Source organism: Sminthopsis crassicaudata, chromosome 2 (assembly GCF_048593235.1).
Source record: "Sminthopsis crassicaudata isolate SCR6 chromosome 2, ASM4859323v1, whole genome shotgun sequence".
NCBI lineage: Eukaryota > Metazoa > Chordata > Mammalia > Dasyuromorphia > Dasyuridae > Sminthopsis > Sminthopsis crassicaudata.
Genome location: NC_133618.1, coordinates 504,005,202 through 504,027,304, shown reverse-complemented (window position 1 = coordinate 504,027,304; position 22,103 = coordinate 504,005,202). Strand labels below are relative to the sequence as shown.

General features: G+C 39.2%; 3 protein-coding genes across 28 annotated transcripts in view; 2 read left to right on the top strand and 1 right to left on the bottom strand.

The window, feature by feature from the left end:
- Positions 1-5,973, top strand: part of TSC1 (TSC complex subunit 1) — a 39,967-nt gene extending 33,994 nt beyond the window's left edge. For all 21 annotated transcript variants that reach the window (XM_074293965.1, XM_074293962.1, XM_074293950.1 and 18 more), the window contains one exon: positions 311-5,973. In XM_074293965.1, coding sequence (XP_074150066.1) covers positions 311-830 — 520 coding nt within the window. In that variant the 3' untranslated portion in view covers positions 831-5,973. The remainder of the gene's footprint in view (positions 1-310) is intronic.
- Positions 5,974-7,123: 1,150 nt separating this feature from the next.
- SPACA9 (sperm acrosome associated 9) lies at positions 7,124-21,834 on the bottom strand. Of its 2 annotated transcripts, XM_074293989.1 has the most exons (5): positions 20,674-20,795; positions 14,209-14,386; positions 10,840-11,042; positions 8,203-8,350; positions 7,124-7,194 (listed from the first exon to the last, which is right to left on the bottom strand). In XM_074293989.1, the coding sequence occupies exons 2-5, from the start codon at positions 14,350-14,352 to the stop codon at positions 7,183-7,185; spliced, it is 507 nt and encodes a 168-aa protein (XP_074150090.1). In that variant the 5' UTR covers positions 14,353-14,386; positions 20,674-20,795; the 3' UTR covers positions 7,124-7,182. The 2 variants fall into 2 exon arrangements, with proteins under 2 accessions (XP_074150090.1, XP_074150089.1); XM_074293988.1 differs by lacking the exon at positions 7,124-7,194 and having other exon boundaries at positions 8,000-8,350; positions 20,674-21,834.
- AK8 (adenylate kinase 8) overlaps positions 21,763-22,103 on the top strand; it is a 151,768-nt gene continuing 151,427 nt past the window's right edge. The window contains exon 1 of one of the 5 annotated variants that reach the window (XM_074293984.1): positions 21,763-21,986. In XM_074293984.1, coding sequence (XP_074150085.1) covers positions 21,903-21,986 — 84 coding nt within the window. In that variant the 5' untranslated portion in view covers positions 21,763-21,902. Of the gene's footprint in view, positions 22,098-22,103 lie in introns of all 5 variants that reach the window. The other 4 variants (XM_074293980.1, XM_074293979.1, XM_074293982.1 and 1 more) reach the window with 4 other exon arrangements.

Sequence of the window (22,103 nt, the reverse complement as noted above, 5' to 3'; positions counted from 1 at the left end):
GTCATATTTTTAAGGTCTTAAGATAGCCTTCCTTAATTCCAGAAGTTAATGGTAGGAGTCAACAATATTTTTTAAAATCTCCATTTTACTTTCATAAAGTTGAGTTAAATTTCATGAAGATCTGAGAGCTCATGCCTATGCTTGATTCTGCCCCTACACTTTATTATATACAAACTAAATGAGTTGATTAAGATAAGCAGTTCTGACCCACAGTCATTTCTGAGTTGTGCTATTATAAGTTACTTTTTAGATGGCAATTCAAGTCATAACCCTTACCTCTTTTCTCCCCATCTTTTTTTGTCATTAACAGGCTTGACTGTTGTAATGAAGGTTGCCCTGATTCACTGGTAGGGCACAATGAAGAGGCTGCTGGCCACAATGGTGAAACTAAGACCCCCAAGTCTGGTAGCAGTCGGGGCAGTAGTGGCAGCAGAGGTGGAGGAGGAAGTAGTAGCAGCAGTAGTGAGCTTTCTACCCCCGAGAAACCCCCAAATCAGAGAGTAGGGCCATTCAGCAGTCGGTGGGAAACAACAGTAGAACCTTCCACCAGCATCCCTGTGACTGTGGGCTCACTTCCCAGTTCAAAGAGCTTCCTGGCCATAAAGGCTCGAGAATTGTTTCGTAATAAGAGTGAGAGCCAGTGTGATGAGGACGGCTTGACCAACAACAGCCTTTCTGAGACACTAAAGACTGAACTGTACAAAGATCCAAACATGGAAGTAAAGGCTCCCCTGGGCCTAGACAACCCTCACCCATCTCCCAAAAACCAGGAAAGTGTTGGACAGCTTCGTATCATGGACTACAATGAGACTCAGCATGAACCCAGTTAAAGGATGATGGTCAATCAGTGTTAACTTTCATATTCTTGGCATAGAATGGGAGGCATGAATGCAAGTGTAAAAGCTTTCATATTTCCAGGTGTGAGTAGCTAGCTCTTGCCATGGAAATAGGACTGAACTCCTTTTGACAAAAGACTGAATGAAGAATGGTGTTTGGATCTGGCAGTGAAATGCCTCTGACTTTTTCTTGACTCTTACCTAAAACCTCTCCTTTCTTTCCTAGCAGTGTGTGCTAACCCAAGGGCCAGTTTGCATTCATAAGTATCTTTATTTTCTTCTTCCTTTTCCCAAATGGTTGCATCCTATAAACCTGTGCAATATGAGGCCAAATTTAATCTTTGAATCTAACGCAACTTTCTGCTTTACTGGAGCTCAAGTAGCTTGCCCAGCTTTCAGTGCAGACCAGTTGATTGGTGGTGGTACAGGTAAGTCTGGTTTTGTTCCTTTCTAGGATGCAGTTTACAGAGCCAGTTACCTTCAGGTGAAGTCTTCTAAATGCCTATGGTTTTTTTCTCTCTGCTTTCTGGTTCTTAAGTTCAGCACCCAAAGCAGAGGATGATCAAGAAAAAAAGGGGGTATTATTCACCCTTATGTTCTTTGGAGGCTCTGATAATGCTTCCTAGAAAGTTCAGTGTGAACACCCTCTTCTGCCATTTCAAAGAACTGGAGCTGGAGCTGTGGGGTTTGGTGAAGCACCATCCCTCCTTCCCCTCTACCTCTTATTTATTTGGTGTTGGCTGAAAAGCTGGTACTCTTCTGACTACAATTGGGGGGGTGCAGGTGATGAAACCCAAACTCTGGGGGGGAGGGGAAGAATGGAGACTGGAAATTTTACCTAAGGAACCCTTGTGGAAGCATTAATGCATCCAAAGGACTGGCTGAACCTTTTTCCTTTTGTTTTCTCTCCATTACTTTTCATGATCCTGCCTTGTTCATCTCACTCTCTAATACTGCACCAGAAATGACCAGAATTTCCAAAGAAATCTCAATGTCATTTGTTATGTAGCTATGTGACCATCTTTTTTTTAGGTCTGGCACAATTGCCTCAGTGGCTTAGCCAACAAAGCTACAGCTTTTTTCCATGCTAACTCTTAATTTTTTATGTTAGGTACTTGGTTTACAAGTAGAGTATAACTATTGAATTCCAAGTTTCAGTGGTGATGAGGGTTTTGAGGGAAATCTGAGAAGTTGTAACCAACAGAGATCCCATTTAAGTGATCAAACAAATGTGGATAAGGGATGCCCAGGTACTTAAGACATTGGCCAGGGAGAGAATGGCAGAAAACTCTGCTCTGTCAAAGCCTTGAAAACATTAGAAACCTAAGAAATACTTCAATTGGAATACTAGGCAAATAAAGAGTAGAATTAACAAGTAATGTTTTGAAGACTAAAGGAAGACCCATGGACTACAGAAAATTGTAAAAAGAAGAGAGGTATGGGGAAGCTAGGAGAAGATGATTTTTATTTTTACCAGGCAAGGAAATGCAGAAAATTTCATGCTTTAAATAATAAAAATAACTGATAATGTAACAACCCTAGTATCCCTTCCCATGATGAGACTGAGCAGGAAATGACTAGATTAGAATTTGCAAAATTAGGCTGGCTAATAATATGGGGACATCTGATATCCACAGCTAATTTGGCTGAATATCTCATCAGGACAAGATGTGAAGATAAGGGGTGGTACTTGTTAATGGGGTTTTTTAAAAAGGGGTTGACTTAGAGAGTAACTTCATAGTAGTAGATTGAAACTTGTCTGGGCTTTATTCATGGGTAACACAATGTTTTAGTATTTCAATATACTTAGTTTGATGAAGGAAAGCCCCAAACTTTTAATATATTATTCATTTTTAGGAGAGGCAACAAAGCCAAAATAACTATTTCTAACTAGAAAGTTATGGTAACCCTAGAAACTTTTTAGACACTCTCTACAAAGCCCAGGAAAAATATGTGCTACAAATTGAAAAATGTTAGATACTTGAACAAAAGGCCCATATGGCTAATAAGTGAATTAAAAAAGGCCTTTGGAAGGAGAAGAAAAAAAAAAAAGATTTGTAGCTTTATTATTCATATAGATATCTGGAGGAATAAGCATGGGCCTGGGAGTCAGTTCTAATCCCAGCTGTGCCACTAATTAAACTATGACAGTAGTGAAGTAACTTCCTCTTTCTGAGCTTCAGTTTAATATAAAATGAGGAAGATTGGGCTAAATAACTTACAAGGTCCCATTCAGGACAAATATTCTGTAGTTACATAAAATTGTCTACAGTGGATGAAAATCAGATATAAAATAGTCTTTTTAAAAAAAGCATTCATTCTACATATACTTTTTGAAGGACTTTTAAAAACCAGTAATGCAATTCTTTAATTACATGGGTAAGTTAGAAAGTCAGTGGGAACACTGACCACAGTCCAGAAAGTTTTCAGGAAATGAGAAGAATATAGAAGAGAGACTTCTTCATTCCTGAATTTTTTTGAAGTCTCTGTGTCAATCATTTGAACAAATAGAGGTGCAAGCACAGTGTTTCCTAGACTAATACTAAATTAAGTATAAATCACAGAGTGATGGAATCTTCTTAAAAATCAAAGCATTATCAATAAACTAAATGATAAAAATGAAGGAATAGTTAGGCCAAATGTGCAGCCAGTTAGAAATGATCAGATCACAGATGGGAAAACTATTAGATTACTAATTTCCTGTTCCTTGTGGAGACTTGGCAGTCTAGACTGGTGAGTCTGGTGCCTGTCAAGCTGGTAGAATCAATTATAAAGGATAGTTAAGAACAACATAAGTGGACCTTTGGGAGCAAAGTTGGGAGGTAACTAAATCCAACAACAGGAAGAAATCATGCCTGAATCTATAAGTTTGAAGGTGTAAATTTTAGGTTTTCCCAGCATCTTTGACAAAGATATCAGAAAGTTGAAAATTTAATTACTTGGGTTAGGAAGTGTTTACCCATGGAAGGGAGCTTGCTTAGAAAAACATGAACCAAAGTGTAAGGGATAATAAACCTTTCTGTGGATAGGATACTATTAAGATTCTTAGAAGCGATCAGTTAATATTTTTACAAATTAAATATCAAAACTAGTGGGTAACACTCAAGCTTTTCTGGGTAGTGAAATACCAAGCCTGTGGGGATATGCTTCAGGAAAATTTCATGAGGTCTAAATAGGAAAAAAGGTGACAGATGAAATTCAGTGTGAGCAAGTATCAGTAATTCACTTTCTCTCCAAATCAGACTTTAAAAGATGACCTGTTAACATCTTAGAATTATAACCTCTTTCTTGAGGACGATGTGGCTATAGCTTGAAAAGTCAGAAAAGTGGAGGCAAACTTTATTACAAAGGGAATTGAAAGCAAAATGAAAAATAACCAAACCATAATGCATCTGTGTCTGCAATATATGCAGTTGATTTGCTTAAAAAGGATAAAGCCAGAGACCGTTCAACAGGGTGACAAGAACAAGGCAAGTAATAATGGAAACTTTTGTAAGGACAAACAAAAATGAAAAAAATTGACAAGGAAGGCTGAGGGGATGTGGTCAAAATCTGTAAAATTATGGAAAGAATTACTAAAGGAAAAGGTGGCCTTTTTTACTAAATCTTGGAATACTAGAATTAGAGAGTTACCCCCACCTCCCTTTTGAACCGAGAAAGATAAAATTTTAGAAAAGTTTAAGTTTACTTTGCTAGTGGCTAGCAAAACTTTTGGAATATGATAAGGTGGTTTGGAAGTTAAAAGTACAGGTTCAAGAAATATTTAATATTATTTTGTAAAAGGTTGATCCATAATAGGTTATTTGAGAAAATAGAGGTGGGCGATAGCCTTTTGAAGTGGCTTCAGGAGAATACTTGTGTTTTCTCACAATGGCCTTTGGTTGTCACTATCAGACAAAATATTGGACTGAGTAGATCGATCTGACCAGGGATGGTTTACTTCATATAGTTGGAGAAATCAGTGTTCTGGACAATTTAGCTTATTGCATTCTTTACTCTTCATGGTACGTGCTTTATAATTGCCCCATAATGAATGTTAGAAATTTTATCTTGTCCAAAGCGTGTGTGTGTGTGTGTGTATGTGTGCATATGTATGAGTATATGTGAAATTTTCTTAAGTTTTCATAGTAGTCCCATTTGCAAATTAATTGCACCTATCTAAGCTTTTACCAGTAGGAACTTTGCCCATCCAAATAAGGAATGGGTTTATGTAAGGAAATTGGCTCCTGAGTTGTTACCGTGTGCTCTTATATTTGGCCCCAAAATATAGCTACACGTCTGCTCCTACAATCTATATGTATGTGCTAAATTCGAGAGGAAAAGTGAACTTTGATTTGTCCATAAAAAGCTAAGCTTTTGCACCACTGTGAATGGGGAGTTCTCTCCCTAACATAACTTTCCTACATTTGAGATGATTTAATGAAGATAGAGTGTCTTTTTTTGTCCCTTCTTTCCCCATTGCTCAGTGGATAATGGATAAGTAATTTTGCCACAAAAATTATCCTCGAGTAAACAGACTTGACTTACCTACTGAGCTCCATCTCCTTTCAGAGGATACCATTGGGAATTTGAAACCTGTAGGCTGAATCCAGGTGCCATGTTTGGAGAGGAGGGAGGAGGTATTCTTTTATAGCAGGATCATATGGTGTTGACTCCAGTATGGGTTTACCCAAGAGTGTCAGGTGTTTTACACTAGGAAGAATTGGGAATCACTTTCAGAAGACTTTGTTTTTCTATGGACCACGAAGATTATGGAGGAACAGATTTTTTGCTAAGGACATAATCTAGTTTTATAAACCTCAACCACGGAACTTCAGAATAATAGAATGAACTTGCAGTTTAAGGGGATCCTTTAGCAAAGTGGCAACACTTCTCTTTTAACTGCTTTTAGTTCAAATCTAAAATGTCATCTTTTGTCAAAAAGGTTCAATCCGTTCCCTGCCTCACGCTTATAAGCATGTCAAAAACAATCCACAGTAAATGCCATAAATATGAACTGCAAGGGAAAATGGTACAATCTTAGTGAATGAGAATTGGAATCAAAAGGTTTTGCTGTCCTTATTAGAATGTTCTAAAAATGTCAAGGCAGTTGCTTGTGTCTAACTGTGAACAAATAAAAATTTATTGTTTTGCACTATTTTCCTGTGTTAAACTAAGATGGGAGACACGTACTAATCTTTTGTAGGAAATATGAGGGTAAAGGTTATAGTTTTTAAATAATCAAACAATAAGAATTTTAGTTCTCAACATACAAAATCAGTTTTAGTTGATTTAACCACCAGTCTAGATTGAAAATTTGACTAAGGTCAGAATGTTATCAAGTCTAAGGTTGGGGGTTTAATTGCTAACACCTAATTCTTAGACCAAGGTTTCACACACAGATGTTTAATAAGTGTTTTTTTGAATTTATAAAAAAAGAGACTTGAGATGTGCCTGCATCATACCTCCTAATTATGACCAAAAAGGGAGTAGACAAGAATAAATAACTTAAGTGCAAACACTATCAATAGTAGACAATTAGTTGAAAATTATCAGGACTGTCAAACTTCTGTCCAAAAGTTATGAACTTCTCATGGATATTAGAAAAATATGCAGCATTTGTGGCTTGTTATTGTAGGAAGAACTAGTTGGTCATCACTTTCAGAAGCCTTGCTTGTTTTATGAATCTCAGAAATTATGGAGGAATTGATTTATGTTTTATAACATGTTAACCAAAATTCTATTAACTCAAGTGTGTAGTCCATTAGACAACTGAAAGTCTTAACTTTCTAAGCAACTCCTGTCTTTGTTACTATTTTGGACTTCTTTTCCCCAGGTATATGAAGTTACTTATATGCCATTACCACCTTAACAATGGCATCTCAAAATTGAAATTTTATGTAAGACATATGATAAAGATTCTTTGATCTCAGCAAATTCTGCATCTTAAAATAATGTCAGACATAGGTATGTTTATATCTAATCTTCATCTTTCCCACTTCCTATCCCCTTAACTTCCCCTCTCCCTCAGTAATCCTACTGTTTAAAATTAAGACTTTTATTTAAAAAATGATTCCCCCCCCTTTTTTTTTTATCCTAGGTAACCTGAAGTTAGGATTCTTTCCTATTTAACATTTATGGCTAGTTTAATAAAATTATATGCTAATTGGGCAAGTAATGACCTAGATTACACAAAAAAGGCATGGCTTAATCATTTCTGCTTATCTGATGACAATTTGATGTCCTTGAGTGTTTTAGCATAATTCGAGAGTACTAAGGGTAAAATCCCAATAAACCAACCACATAAATAGCTGGTGGAGCACTTTAATTCTTGAGTGTCTCCCCCGAGGAAGCAAGAGTACAGAAGCTAAGTCGCCCCCTGTAAAGGGAAAATCAACAGTCAGACATCACCATTGGTAGGGCTTGATACTAGTGACACACTTAAAAAATGATGGACCACAAATGATTCTGAAATGGTATTAATCTACTAATGTGAATAGGAATAGGGGATATGAGGTAAGAACTAATCCCGTTCAGTTACTAGTTTCACTCCAAAGAGCTAAAAGCACTTTGAAAATCAACACATCATATACATTCCTGTAAAGTGAGAAGGGAAGCAACATCCTCATTTTACAGGCAAATAGCCAAAGGCAAAGAGATTGTGACTGGACTAAAGATATACCCAAGTGATATGAGTCACCAGGTATGTCAAAGTAGAGGTAGAGAAAACTTTACTCCCTCCTCTCTTGTTCACCTATATAGAATGGAAAGGATTTTAGACCAAGGTGAGGTAGCTCACAAAGTAAAATCAGTGGAGCTACCCTATTCTTGCTCTGAATACTATCCCCTCGTGCTCTTCCAATCCATTCATAGAATGAGTGTGAAGCCCAAGGTCACACAACTGCTTAGTAGCAAAAAGCCGAGACTAAGCGTAAGCCCCCCGATTCCTAGACTTGGGCTCTATCCATACACCACCTATCCTAATTATTCCTCATCTAAGTTGGGACCCTTTTCTGTTGGCATGTGATCTGATTTGTAGACTGGAAAAGGGAAAAGGAAGAGAAGTGGCTTAAGGTACTGTCTGGGCCAGCCCATTTTCAAGTCAAAATATGGCAGAGACTAAATGGGGTAAGGGCAATAGAAGTGGAAAACTTAGTGCATATTAAATAAGAAACTACCCCCAATTTATCCATTTTTAAATGTTTGGCTTTAATATTTAAAGGGTAGGTCCACCAGGTGGCCTCCAAGGAGGACGGATCATTTTCCCTTCAGTTTTCCCTCCCTTAGGGTCCCTATTTCTTTCTGTGCTAGCCAAAGTCTGTGTGGCAACGCAGTGGCAGCTAGTTTTGTCTCCTGCTATCTTCTGTTCACTCTCCTGGTCACTCACGTGTTGAATTGCTTTACGCGGTAATTTCTCAGACTGGGCGATCCATTCTTTCATTAAGTCCAGTGTTATAGGGATAAGACTCACAACTCCTCCATAGTGATTCCTTGCCTCATCACAGCTCAAGTGGTTGACCACATCATGTGGGTATCTGTGGGGTAGGAAAAAGAGAAAGATCAGTAAGCAAGGGTCAGTCATTCCTAATTAGCCCCAAGCTTTTGCTGCAGTGGGCTCTGATTAACATTTGATGTTGCCAATCAAGAGTCATTCTACGCTACATAATTCATTCATGTTGGAAAGAACCTTGCTTTTGGAAAAGTTCCATAGATCCTACATTTAGATTTGGATGTGGAGTGATCTGAAAAAGCATGCCTGAAAATAACTGGGTACCCTAAGGGAGGAGAAGAATGGTTCCAGGGTAGAAATGGACAGACCTCATCATTAGCTATAGAATAGAGAAAAACATGATACTCCCTCATTTTATAGATGAATAAAAAGACTCTGAACAGTTGCGCCTTGTCCAAGAGGTGGCAAGCAGCATGAAACTGGATCCAAGACTACCTTTACCTCTCTAGTATATACCTCATCCTCTCACTGGGAAGAGTTTGGATGTGGATGTGGGTGGGGATTAGATTACCTTAACTTTTTTTTTTTTTACTTAAATGTTTTTCTAATTACATGTAAATATAATTTTCAATATTCATATCTGCAAGAATTTGAATTCCAAAATTTCTCTTTTTCTGCCTTCTCCCCTCCACCCAAGACAGCAAACCATCTGATATAGCTTATACATGGACAATCATTTTAAACAAATTTCCACATAAGTCATGTTGTGAAAGAAGAATCAGAATAAAAGGGAAAAACCACAAGAAAGGGGAAAAAAGTGAAAATAGTGTGCTTTGATCTGAATTCAGATTCTCTGGATGTGAATGGCATTTTCCATCATGAGTCTATTGGAACTGTCTTGGATAACTGTTATTGATGAAAAGAGCTAAAACTATCATAGTTAAATCATTGCACAATATAGCTGTTACTGTGTTCAATGCTCCTTTGGTTCTGCTCACTTCACTCAACATCGATTCATGTAAGGCAGGTTCTTCTGAAATCTCCCAGTTTATCATTTCTTATAGCACAATAGCATTCCATAACATTTATATACCATAACTTGTTCCCCAATTGATAGTCATCCCCTCAATTTCCAATTCTTTATCAGTATTAAAAGAGCTATTACAAATATTTTTGTACATATGGGTTCTTTTCCTTTTTTAATATAATTTTGGGGTATGGACTTAGTAGTGATATTGTTCAAAGGAGCAATACCTCAAAGGAGGATTTTATATTAAAGGAGATGCACAGTTCTGTAGCCCTTTAAGCATAGTTCCAAATTACTCCCCAGAATAATCAGTTAATAACTCCACCAACAATGCATTAGTGTTCCATGTTTACCCATATCTTTTCCATCATGTATAATTTTCCTTTTCTGTCATATTATCCAGTCTTGTAGGTGTGAGGTAGTGCCTCATTCTTTTAGTTTGCATTTCTTTAGTGAAATTTAGAGCATTTTTTCATGCGACTATAGATTGCTTTAATTTCTTCATCTGAAAACTGCCCATTCTTACTCTTTGACCATTTCTCAATTGGAAAATGACTTGTATTATAATTTTGGTTACCTAAACTTTTATTAAGAGAAAGTTTGTTCAGTTAAATTAAGAAATAGCAGCTAGCTAGGTGGCACAGTGGATAGAGTCTGAAGTGATAGGGTCTGAAGTTAGGAAGACTTCTTTCTGAGTTCAAATCCAACTTTGGGAACTGTGTAACCCTAGGCAAGTCACTTAATCCTGTGTATCTCAATTCCTTCTCTGTGAAATGAGCTGGAGAAGAAAATGGTGAACCACTCTAGAGAAAACTCCAAATGGTCTCACAAAAGGTTGGGCACAATTGGAATGACTGAACAGCAACATATGTAAGGGAATTGGCCCCCTAAGCAGTTTCTATGTGCTCTTATCTATTATTTGCCTTCCCAGTTCACTGTCTAGATATATGTGAACTGGATGAGGTTGACACTTTTTGAAGAAATGAATGGTAACATGTACTAGGTGCTAGGGGATGTGTAGAAGGTATAGGCAGGACCTTTGAGAGCTAACAATCTGTGGCAGAAGGTAGGATTTGAGCTTAGTTTTGAAGCAAGGCAATTCCAGAGATGGAGGGGAGGAGGAAGGGCATTCCAAACATGAGGAAGAGCCAATGAAAAGTAAGTACTGGACAAAGTCAGAAACAATATTGTATGATGTGCAAAGAACATCAAGAAAGCTAATAAAGCATACATACATGTAGGAAAGTAAATATAAGATTAGAAAGGTAGGAAGAGGCCAAGGTTGTACAATGCTATAAATGCCAAACAAAAGATGAGTAGGGAGTCAACTTAGCTTGACCTGTATTTTAGGATATCAGTTGAGTGAAAGATGGATTGGAGTAGGGAGAAACTTGAGGCAGGGAGATCAATTAGAAAAGCCTTGAATCCAAGTTTCTTAAATCCAGCATTCAAAACAACTGTAATGTCGTGTTACTCAGAATTAAGAGTAGATCTGCAGGATGAAGCTCTCCAAAAGATTTCAGAGGTGGGAATGAGGAAGGACCTACCTTGCCCGCAGGCTGCTCAGGTCATTGCTTTGGCTGACTAGGATTTTGCATTTTTCCAAGATGTTGTTGGTGGCTGGGGTACCAGGATGAAGGGACTCAAATTGTTGGCAGAGCTTGCTCATCTCAGAACAGAGTTTCAGGAACATTTGAAGGATCCGATTGTCAGTGCTATTGTTACAATAATGTTCCATGTAGTTCTGTACCTGCAGCAGCATATGGATGTAACCCAAGTCAGTGGTGTACCCATCCATTGACACCTTCTTCCCCATATCCATATCCCATTTGGGGCTACCCAGAAAGAGCCCAACTGATATTTTTCCAGCCCAAACTTCTTCAGTTTGGAAGGCTCAAATTTTGGAACCAACATTTTGACTCAAACCCTTTTGTGGCTTAATATAAAAAACATTGCTTTTGGAGTCAGAGAACTTGGTTTGAGTCCTTATGATTGAGTAATTGAGTGACTAGTCAGCAAGTCACTTAATTTTCCTAGGTCATAGTTTCTATATCTGTAAAATATGAGGACTGAGCAAGATGATCTTCAAGGTGCTTTTACCTCTAAATTCTGTGATCAAACCTCTACTCTGTTAGTGAATGATTCTGCTTTAGTTGAGAAGTTTTTCTTAAAATAGTTATAATAGCTATGATTTATATAATATTTAAAAGTTTGCAAAAGGCTTTATAATGTTCTCTCATTTAATTCTAACAACAAGGATTGTTGTTGCACCTTTTTGGAAGTAGGTGCTCTTATTATTTCCATTTTACAGCTGAGAAAACTGAGAATGAGAGATTAAATAACATGGCCACTTCCACACAGCTGAAACAGTATTTGAACTCAGTTCTTTGCAAATCCTAGTCCACTCTCCCATCCAATGTGTACCTACCTACCTCTAATATCCAAAGCAAATAGTTATTTGGGGCCAAAATAACGTATGGGTGTTATGTTATTATGATCATGAGTGCTATGGGAATTGTTCCATCAGATTGGTTACACTTTGAGAACCACCAAGTTAGGCCAGTGGTGAGGTAGTGTTGAAATTTAACAAAGAACCAGGGACTCCAAAAGTTGACACAGTTATTATCCATGAGGGTTTAAGAGGCTAGAAAGGAGATAGTTTTTCTTTAAATCTAAGCTAGGATTTCAATTTATGCCACAAATCTGGATTTTCAAACCTTTTTTGCAGTACATGATCAGATTGTAATCTGCAATTCCAAAGTTTTCCAGATGTTTTAAAGTAAGAAATATCATTTTGGTATGAATGGCATTCTCTCCAGGAAAACAGCAACAAGAACTTCAAACAATAAAGGTTTTGTGTTTTTAAGTTAGAATGGGGGAAATTGTCTTTTTTCCCCTCTTTAGAAATTCAAGAACACTTTCACTCTCTCGTTACTGAACAGTAATATTGGATGACAATAATTTCTTGGTTATGAAAATTTGCTGAAGATCATTAAGTTTTCAGATGATTGAACTCAGCAGCTTGTAACCAACATGAGATTCAATATTTATAAAATAGCTACTCGGGTCAGAAAACTGTGTCAAAGGGGGAAATAGAAGTGTGTGCAAAGATGGATAGAGTTTAGGGTTGGAAGCAGGAATGTCCTGGTAAATGTTTAATAAGTTAAATGCTACATACTTTGAAATTTGATTTGTATTTATTAACATATTGTCCATCAATTTCTCCAGTCTAAACAAACAATGAATAAGCCCTGATTTTTAGCATGTGATATAAATGCTCACACTGAAAATGTAACATCATCTAAGCTGTTGGAGCTGACTCCAGCATTTCCTCCTGATTGAAAAAGAACCCGGTTTAAGCAATCTAGCCTCCTTTCACCTGACAAGTCTGCTCTTCCTCTCACCTTTCCACAATCACAAGAGTCCCTTCCTATTCTTGCTCATCTCTAGAATGAGTGATGACCCAAAGTCCTTTAAGCAACCCTTATGCCCAACAAGTCCTCCCTTTAAAATTTAGTCTAAAATCTAGCAATTGCCTTTTGTTCTAACAGAAAGCTGTTTCCCCCTCAGATCATTCTTATTTCTGGTTTTTTGTGGGGGTGTTTTTTTTTTTTTTTTTCCAATAGTATCTTATTTTTCCAAATATATGTAAAGATTGTTTTCAACATTCACCTTTGCAAAACTTCTGATTTTACTTTTTGAGTGGAACAAAATCTAGGACTGGTCACCCCAATCCTAGTCTGCTCTAAGTATGCCTTGGGGCTGGGAGTAGTAACACAAAGAAGTAGCCATACCTATAGCTACTGTGGAGGTTAAAGATTAACACCAAACTAGGAGTGGGAATGAGGGTGGGGATCTTTACTTTAAAATTTCATCTGCGTTGTTAACATTTTCCCCACTGCTAAACAATCAACAAAACAATAAACTCTGATTTGTAGTGTTTGCCACTGCGGTTTTTAAATACTTTCCCTGAAAATTAAGCAATAAGACTCTATAGCCTGTTGGGGCAGGTACCTGCACATCCCAACCTATAGGAATGGAGGGTGGGGTGGTGAGAGGAGGAAAAATAAACCAGTCCCTTATAACTACTGGGAAAGGTGGTTGGTATCCAGGTGTGTACGTCTGGTGAGTAGGAAGAACTTTGTTTGCCAAACACTTCATTCTGTTTAAGAAAGGTAGGGGTTTTGTCAGGTTGAACCAAACTTTACTTCTAAGAACACTTCTAGCTATTGCCTATCTGAAGTCCAGGCCCTTGTGAATGCTAAGTCAGTTGGGTACAAGTTTGAGCATTGATTGGATTTTAACAGATGATCCTAAACAGGAACTAAGAAATAGGGAGCCTTCCTTACCCTTTGTTTCTAAACCCAGAGATCTCTTGTGATCTAGAGTCCATAGGATCTAGAACTACAAAAGATCTTAGAAACAATCAAGTTCAACCCCTTTGTAAAGCTTACAAATGAAATGCTAGAACTGAGGTCCAGAAAAGGAAAATTACTTTTCCAAGGTAACATGGCAAAGAGAGAATTTGATCCTAGGTCCTCAGACTACAATTATGTTGTTCTTTTCACTATACCATAACAGGGCTGCCTTCCTGATTTGAAATTGCAGAATCAGCCCACCAGTCTCTTCTCCCTAAATCAATCCCTAAATTCCTTCCTTCTGCTCACTGTAGAAGGTTCATCTGCAGGATGAGGTTCTAGCAAACATCTCATTGGCCAAGGGTTCTAAGAACACCTTGCTCTTAGGACTTCTTGTCAAGATTTCTCCGGATTCCAGTTCCTCAAGCTAGCAGAACACACTGCCCCTACTCTTTAGAATCTGATGCTGTTCTCCGACCTCTTCTCTCCTCTTATTACCTCCTGCCCACTCCTATCATTGTCTAGAAGAGACATTCTTCCCCTATCCCCCCCAAATACCTGACTAATGCTCGAGATGGGTCTGATTTTGTCGTGAGCATTCTCCCGGCAGTGTTCCAAGGCGGCAATAAAAGTGAACTGCTGTTGCTGGAAAAGTTTGTAACTCTGTTCGATGTTCCTGAGAAATTCTTTCACCTCGTTCATTGTATTTGATGGTCATTTAAGAAGTCTTAAAATCCTAAGGGATGAACAGGGAAAAAAGGGGTGAGTCCTCTATTGGCTAGAGGCCTGAATTCACATGACAGACATTTTCCTGACATGAGCTCAAAAGCAAAGAGAAAAATCATCTCACACTTTCTTTTCTGGGAGAATCCTGAATTCTGAATGTCAAAGGCCCAAGGCATTACTTCAGATTTGTGGAATAGTCTCTGGGGATTACAGCAAGTAGAATCTAAATTGAACCTCTTAAAAATTCATGCACCCATTTGGTAAACATGTCTTAAGCATCTACTCTAGAAAGAACTAGGTTATAGCATAGAAGGAAAAAACAAAGATTAGCTAACTTGATTCCTGCTGTCATGGGATTTACTGCCTACATAGTAACAGACTACCTTGCCATATATTATACACACATGTATCTAGACTTTCTGTTTGTATGAAGAAATGAATGTTAGTTGTGTGTGTTCAGTTTTTCTTTCCTCCCCCTTCAATGTATTGTAGTGGCTCCCTATTGCCTCCAGGAACCAGTACAAAATCATCTGACATTCAAATCCTTTCCTTTATAACCTGCCCAGCTCCTACCATTCTAGTTTTCCTATCCCTTTCTTCCCTCCCCTGACTCCTCCATATTTTGCAGTCCAGTGACATTGGGATCCTTTGCTGCTGTGCTCCTCAACACCAACAACACTCCATCTTTTGACTTGGTGCCTTTTCCCTAGTTGCCCCCCAGGTCTGGAATATCCTCCCTCCTCATCTTTATCTTCTGACCTCCCTGGCTTCCATCCAGCTTCCTTCAATTTGATCCGCTAAAATCCTACCTTCTATAAAAAAGCTTTTCATGTTCACCCTTAATGCCAGTGTTTTCTTTCTGTTGATGTTTTTTATTTCTATTTATTTTAGTTTTGTGTACTGTTGTCTTGCATGTTGTCTTGCCCATTAGCTTGGATGCTCCTTAAGAGCAGGGACTAATTTTTTTTTTTTTTTTTGCCTGCTTTTGTAGTTCTATTAGCACATTGTCTGACAGTCCCTAAATAAAAGCTTGTCAATTGTTGAAGGATTGACTGAGAGAGGGCTTTATGAATTGTGGAACTGTTTGCATAAGAAGGAAGAATGAAAAACATTTTTATAGTATTCTAGCATAGACTTTAAAACATTAGAGTTAGAAGTTCAGAGTGTTAGAAGGGCTCTAGAACATTAAATATTTAGCTGGAAAGTACCTTAGGAATAATCTAGTTTATTTTATATAAAAGGAAAACGACCAATGAAATGAAAACTGTGGTTCAAACAAGGGTCATATCTAGTATACAGTAGAGCTGAGATTGGATCTCAGGGCTTCTGATACCAAATTGTCTTTTATTTTAGTCTTTGATTTCTCATTTGGCCACTTTCTGGGACACCTTCGTTGCTTATCAATCCTATCATTTATCTATGGCTTGAGTTACCTGTTGCTATTCCCCTCAGTAGCTTTCCTAAACCCTATTCACCTTTCTCAGTTCCCAATTCCATCTTCTTCCTCCAAAAAGCAAAGACATCAATGAGGGTCATCCTCTCCAAATAAGGCTACCTCTGAGGAAAGCTGACAGGTTGTTGGTAAAGTATAGAATGCAGAAGAAATAAAAAGAGGCCCTTTTAGTTTAGTCCTGTCCCCAAGAGAGAAGAGCCAGGGCAATCTTAGTAGCAGTAAGCCTATGAGGCTATATATAATAAAGGAACAAAGAAACTTCAGAGGGACTATTGCATCTACTGTAAAGATAATATAGTAATCCATCGACTATGAAATTTTCAAGTTGCCTGGGGGAAAATATCTATTCAGTTAGCCACAGGTGCTAACTTTCTCTAGAGTTTGGGGACAGGGGGAAGATGTAGACTTCAGGTTAACGTCCAACTCGATGTTAAGTGGATGACTGTGGTTGTGATTGGTGGATACAAGGGCAACTTCAGTGTTTCCAGATCAAGAAAGAAGCTATTTTAACTACTGATGTTCTAATAGCAGGTTAAGTGTGTATGTTGGGAAGAATGGGGCTTGGGTTGAGGTTAGGAATGAGACAGGGAAGATTGGTGAGAAGTGCAATGAAGACCTATTTTGGGGTTAGAAGGATATAAGAAAAAAGGAGAATGGACTTTCTCTAGGCCTTGCCCTCTTTCCTAATCTCGGAACTAGAGAAAATAGGGAAGGAACAAGATAAGGCCTCTGATTAAAGGACTAACTGACTAGGAAAATCAATCAATAGACATTTTTTGAATACTTGCCATTCACAAGGCTATATTTTATAGAGAAGTAAAATTCAGACCTTGACCTAGAGGGGATTATAAAGCTCTTATAAAATAGAAACAATAAAAAATACAGAAAAAGTAAAGAAGAGGAGATGGAAGGAAGTAAATACCAAATGAAGAAGAAAAATATTTTAGTTATTTAGTTTAGGATCATTGAGAAAAAAAGATTTTCCATGGGTGTTAATAAAATTTGGTTAGGGTTGATATAGAGGCAGTTAGCTTGTACAGTAGATAGACCACTGGCCTTGGAATCAGGAGGATTCATCTTTGTGAATTAAAATCCAACTTCAGGAACTTACCAGTTGTGTGACCCTGGGTAAGTAAATCACTTACCCTATTTATCTCAGTTCCTCATCTGTAAAATGAGCTAGAGAAGGAAATAATGCATTCCAATATCTTTGCCAAGAAAATGCCAAATGTGCTGCTGAAGAAGAGTTGGACCATATTTAAATGACTTAATAACAATAATGATATGAAGGGAACGGCTTGAGTGAAAGAATAGGGCATGTGGAGGGAAGCAGAAAGATCTCATCTGACAGGCAGTTCTGTGTAGTAGATTGACACCAGGCCTTATAGTCCAAAAAACTTGGAACTAGGTTCTTTTTTACATATATAACTAGATGTAGAATATGTGACTTTTGACTTCTTAGTTCTTTTCCTATTCTAACTTTCTAAGACTTAGTTAAAGAGCTTCTGAATTAAAGGTTTCCACCACTAAGAACTCATTGATTTTGGCAAAAAACTGTGGGTGGGTATGTGTGTGTGTATGTGTAAATGTGTGCGGAAACAATAAGGAAACACTTAACCTGCATTTTTAACATTTCAGACTTTATTACCTGCATATTTTATTTTGTATTCCATTCATTTGCACCTATCTTGTCTTCCTGGCTAAATTATAACTGCTTGAGAACCTATCTTCTCAACCCTAACTGTGGCAATATATTAAGCCCTTAATGTGTGTTAAAGGAAGGTAAGCATTTCTGTGCATATGAACTTACTCTGTAAATGGTACAATCGGATCCCAGAAATAGTGGTAAGATTGAGAAGTTACCTAAATCTATCTCTGGGATCAGATGGACAGAATGCAGAAGTATGGAGAGAGAGAATGTCTTGTTGGTCCTTTAGTTGGCTGCAGACAGGCCATGGAATATACATATAGTTTCTTCTGTACCTAAGTAGATTTGTCCCTTTCTCTAGCAGTCCATGAAACTTACTCCCACCCCTAATCCCGCCCATGGTAGCTATGGCAGGAATTGACTTTTGTTGTGCCTGTGAATGCCCAGCTCTAAAAGAGATGAGGTCAGTTTTGACTACCAATAGAGAGTTTAGGTCCCAACAGTGTTCCCCTTTGGATGCCAAATTCTATTGGGATACAAAAGCCATCTTGTGTAGTGGTTCCAGACACCCTAGAGAGGGAAGCTGCCTCTGCTCTTGATCCTAGTGACTTGTGACATGCACACAGAATCCATGTCAAGAGAGCAGCTGTAATAAGCTATCCAAAGTGATATCTCCTTGTACAAGAGTCACTTGCAACCAAATTAGTATGGATGAAAGTCACAAAGTGCAGGATGTGTGGGGAGAAGTGAGTGAGGAAAAAATGATTACCCAATAGGTTTTAGGCTTTAATTGATTTGTATTTTTCAAGGCTGAAAAAGAAGATTAAATAATGGTATGAAAAGTGCCTACGGCCTAAAATAAACGAGGAGAAAGGCAAGCCATTTCAGAAATGTCCAGGGAGAGAAGTGAACCTCTCCGGTGCAAATTTCAGGTTTTCTTTTGTTCTTTGTTCAAGAATAGGTCGTGGTGATGGCAATAGCATCTTCTCCCTCCCCTTTTTCTCTTAATTTGTATTTGATGAACCTACAAAGTTAGGTACACTTTAAGAAAACAGTTTACTAGAGAAATAATCATGGTATTTTAGGGCTGCAAAGAGCTTTAGAGACAAACTGAATATAAAAAAAACCCTGATAACCTAAAAAGTCAACAGTCTCCCTTAAGTCTTACCAGGACCAGGATCCCTCCAAAAACAAACAAGCAAACAAAAACAACCCCCCCCCCCCCCCCCTGCTAGTCACATTTGGAAAGGAGCTTAGAGGACACCCAATTCAAACTTGTTATTTTATGAATGGGAAAACTGGAACTTAAAGAGGGTAAGTGATTTATTTGCTATATGGGGAATTGGCAGAAGGGTTATCTTTTTTATGTTTTGTCTGAATGCTGGGAGTGGCAAGTATTGGTTTAAAGAACCTTCAATAAAGTCTTCTAAAACCATATCTAGACAAAAAACAAAACAAAACAAAAAATACTGCAACAATCACACACACACACACACACACACACACACAAGCCCCCCCTCCCCCAGAAAACAATCCTAAAAACCCTAACTTCCTTACACTTACACCAACCCTACTGCTCTTAATGAAAATTCTTTGCTCCAAAACTGGAGATAATTCACTTTGTGCTATAGTGTTAAGAAGTTAACTCCCTGACAGCTCAGCAATTTGTAACATTAGTGAGTGTCCTTTGCATTGGTTAGACAATACTCAAAACAGATGACATACTCTTAAAACAAGTCAATTCCTTGAATAATTTTTGTTTAAAAGAAAACATAATAGATATACATTCACTAGCACAACTCTGAAATGAAATGAGTTTCCAGGTCTCCCAGTTCATGGGTTAGCATTGGCTTCATGATTTGGTTTGTAGTAGAAAGTTTTTCTTGGGATACTGGAAACCCTAAATCCAGGTTACAGGACTAAAGTTCAAGGATGGAATTAAATCTGATTCTCTGATTTTTTCAAAAGTGTTCACTCTGTCTTGCACACAGTAGGCTATCTATAAAACATCTTTGCTGACTAAGACTCATTGGTTACAGTTTGGTTGACAAGATTTCAACCTCTCAAGGAATTATGTACATACGATATGTGGGTTTCTAATAAACAGAGCAGAAGGAGTGACAGGAAGGATTTGAATTTTTCAGAAGTAGGGGCATAAATGACACCGCCCGAAGCACCAGAAATTGCAAACTAAATAAATGGAGTAGGGAAAGAGGAGTGCAGTTTTGTATGTGCCAGGAATCCCCCCTTCTCCCCTTCCCTGAAGGGAAAAGTGAAGAGTTTAGAACAAAATAGAGGCCATATAACATGCAGAAAACATTTTCTTACAGAAAATTTGCCTGATACACATGGAATTCCATTATATACTGCTTTTCATTTAAAAATGTGGTTGGGGGAGAGGGAAACAGCACTCTACCAATATCAAACTTTTCCCACAAAACATTTATTGATTCCAAGATTTCCTCAGGGAACAGTATGGGAAATGCTGGTCTGTAGAATAATAATGAAAGAATTGTCCTAATTACTATAAAAAGAATACTTTGGGGGAAACTGCTTTGGAATTGGCACAGGGTAACTCTAGACCCTATGGAGACCCTTGGGGGAATCAAGCTCAGCAGTTTCATTGCCATTTGCAAAATCCAAGAAATCCACGAATGGAGCCTAATTTTGCAGGAAGAAAGCATTGTCACCTAAAAAACCCCAAGATTTCAACCTCAGCCCAGAATATTGAGTCAGATGGCTATCTCACAAAGACTGTTTAGAGAGATTCTAATTCCCGGCAAAGTGTCTCCCCAGGCTTAAAGGGGGCACATTCAATCTGATGCCTGATTCCCCAGAACAGGGTAACTTCTCATAAAATTTGGAAGGAAACGTTCTGAGAGACCAGAATATCAAATCCAACCTCCTCGTTCTAATAGATTGGGAAACTGATTTGCCCAAAGTCGGGAACTCAGAAACCAATGGTGGAAGCACTCATGGGAACCATATATTCTGGTTTCTAGCTACGGGCCATTTTTTTCCTGCTTCCGGTTAGGAAAGTTTGGTAGCCAGTCGGGGACATCTCATATATCTGCACCCCCACCCCTCCTCATTGATCCTCTACTCCCGGCCAACTTAGTCTTCAAGTAATAAGGCAAACTTAGGCTAGCCCTTGCCCTCCTCAGCTGTAAACCCATCCCCAGTTATTTTCATTAACCTTTCATGTCCAGAAATTGCGGCCAACTGCCTGGAGTCAGGAGAGCTGCTGCGACCCCAACTGTGCTGGTGGGCCCCGGGCACTGCCCGGGGCGGGAGGGGGGAGAGGGGAAAGAGGGAGGGGAAGCCTGAGGCTGGAAGAGGGCGGGGCTACAGGGCTATTGTTACTGTAGGTACCATGGCAATTGGGTCACGAGGTAATCCCTTCCCTCTAAGCAACCCTACTGCTAGATCCTGTTTCTGAACTTGGGTGTAGTCTCTCCCTTCGAGCAAACGGAGGGGCTGCGGAATCGTAGTTTTTCCGGAGGTGGCTCTGCAGCTTGAGTGGAACCAACAATGGGATAAAAATCAAGAGACGTGGTTTCTGGTTCAGTTCTGCCGCGGATTTCCTGTGTGAATCTGAGCAAGCCTTTCAGGGTTTCACTTTAAACGAGACAATTAGACTAAATGTTCTCAGAGTTTCCATCCAGTTCTGTCCCTCCGTGAAATGTATGGGAGTTCCTTTCTGCCGGGAGCCCTCCCAAAAGGAGAACCATTCTGAGCTTTGAGCTGCCACTAACGCAGGATTTAAATACCTAGTTCAAAATGTTAGAGCTAGCTGGACCTTGGAGTCCGTCTTGTATTTAATTTAATCAGAGGCCCAGAAGGGAAATGACTTGCTCAAGATCATTCTGGGAGGATTGCATCTATTGCAATCTCCTTTTACAGATGGGGAAATCTCGACCCAGAGAGGGAAAGGAATTTAGCTGAGTTTCCATGAAGGCAGAATTGCAAGGACAGAATTCCACTAAGTCTCCTGATGGCCAGATCCGGCGCGCTTTTCCTGCATTGTACAGGGGCGCTTCGGCAGCGCTGGACATTCCTTATCCAGACCTGGGGGAAGCAAGGGGTCAGCTGCCTAGACAAAAGCGCCCTAGCCAGAGGAATTAAAGGGGCGCGGGGTGTCAGACTGCACGCAGAGGGGGAACGCTCGGAAGAATGGAAGAGAGGCGGGGCAGGCGAACACAGGGAATGGATGCCAGCCAATGGAAGCGGGTCCAGATCGGTTCTCAGGGGCTCGAGGCCCGGGTGGAGCGGCAACCATCCGAAGCTTCAGTCAAACCTGGGGAAGGGGGGGATCGGGGGAAGTAGGAGTGGCGTGGCGGTCTGGGCTTGATGACGCACTAGGCGGCACGTTCGCGTCCCTAGCGACGGGCAAGTTGCTAAGGCTATTCTGCTACCGTCGGCAACATGGATGCTACTACAGCCCCCCATCGCATCCCGGTGGAAATGCCCAAATACGGGGAGCAACATCATATCTTCGAGATGATGCAGGTGCCACGTGAAGCGCCTCCAGGACTGTCTCTCTGTCTCGACCCGGGTGTGGGTAACGTCGCGGCTCCACCTTGGGTAGCGTGGCAGGTGCAGACAGACTGGAGTGACTGGGTGGGA

Coding starts and splice junctions, on each gene's coding strand:
- SPACA9 (XM_074293988.1), bottom strand. CDS start 14,352: ATGAACGAGGTGAAAGAATTTCTCAGGAACATCGAACAGAGTTACAAA. Junction 11,043..14,208: donor CCATCTCGAGCATTAGTCAG/GTATTTGGGGGG, acceptor ATGCTGCTGCAG/GTACAGAACTACATGGAACA. Junction 8,351..10,839: donor CTGAGCAGCCTGCGGGCAAG/GTAGGTCCTTCC, acceptor CCTACCCCACAG/ATACCCACATGATGTGGTCA.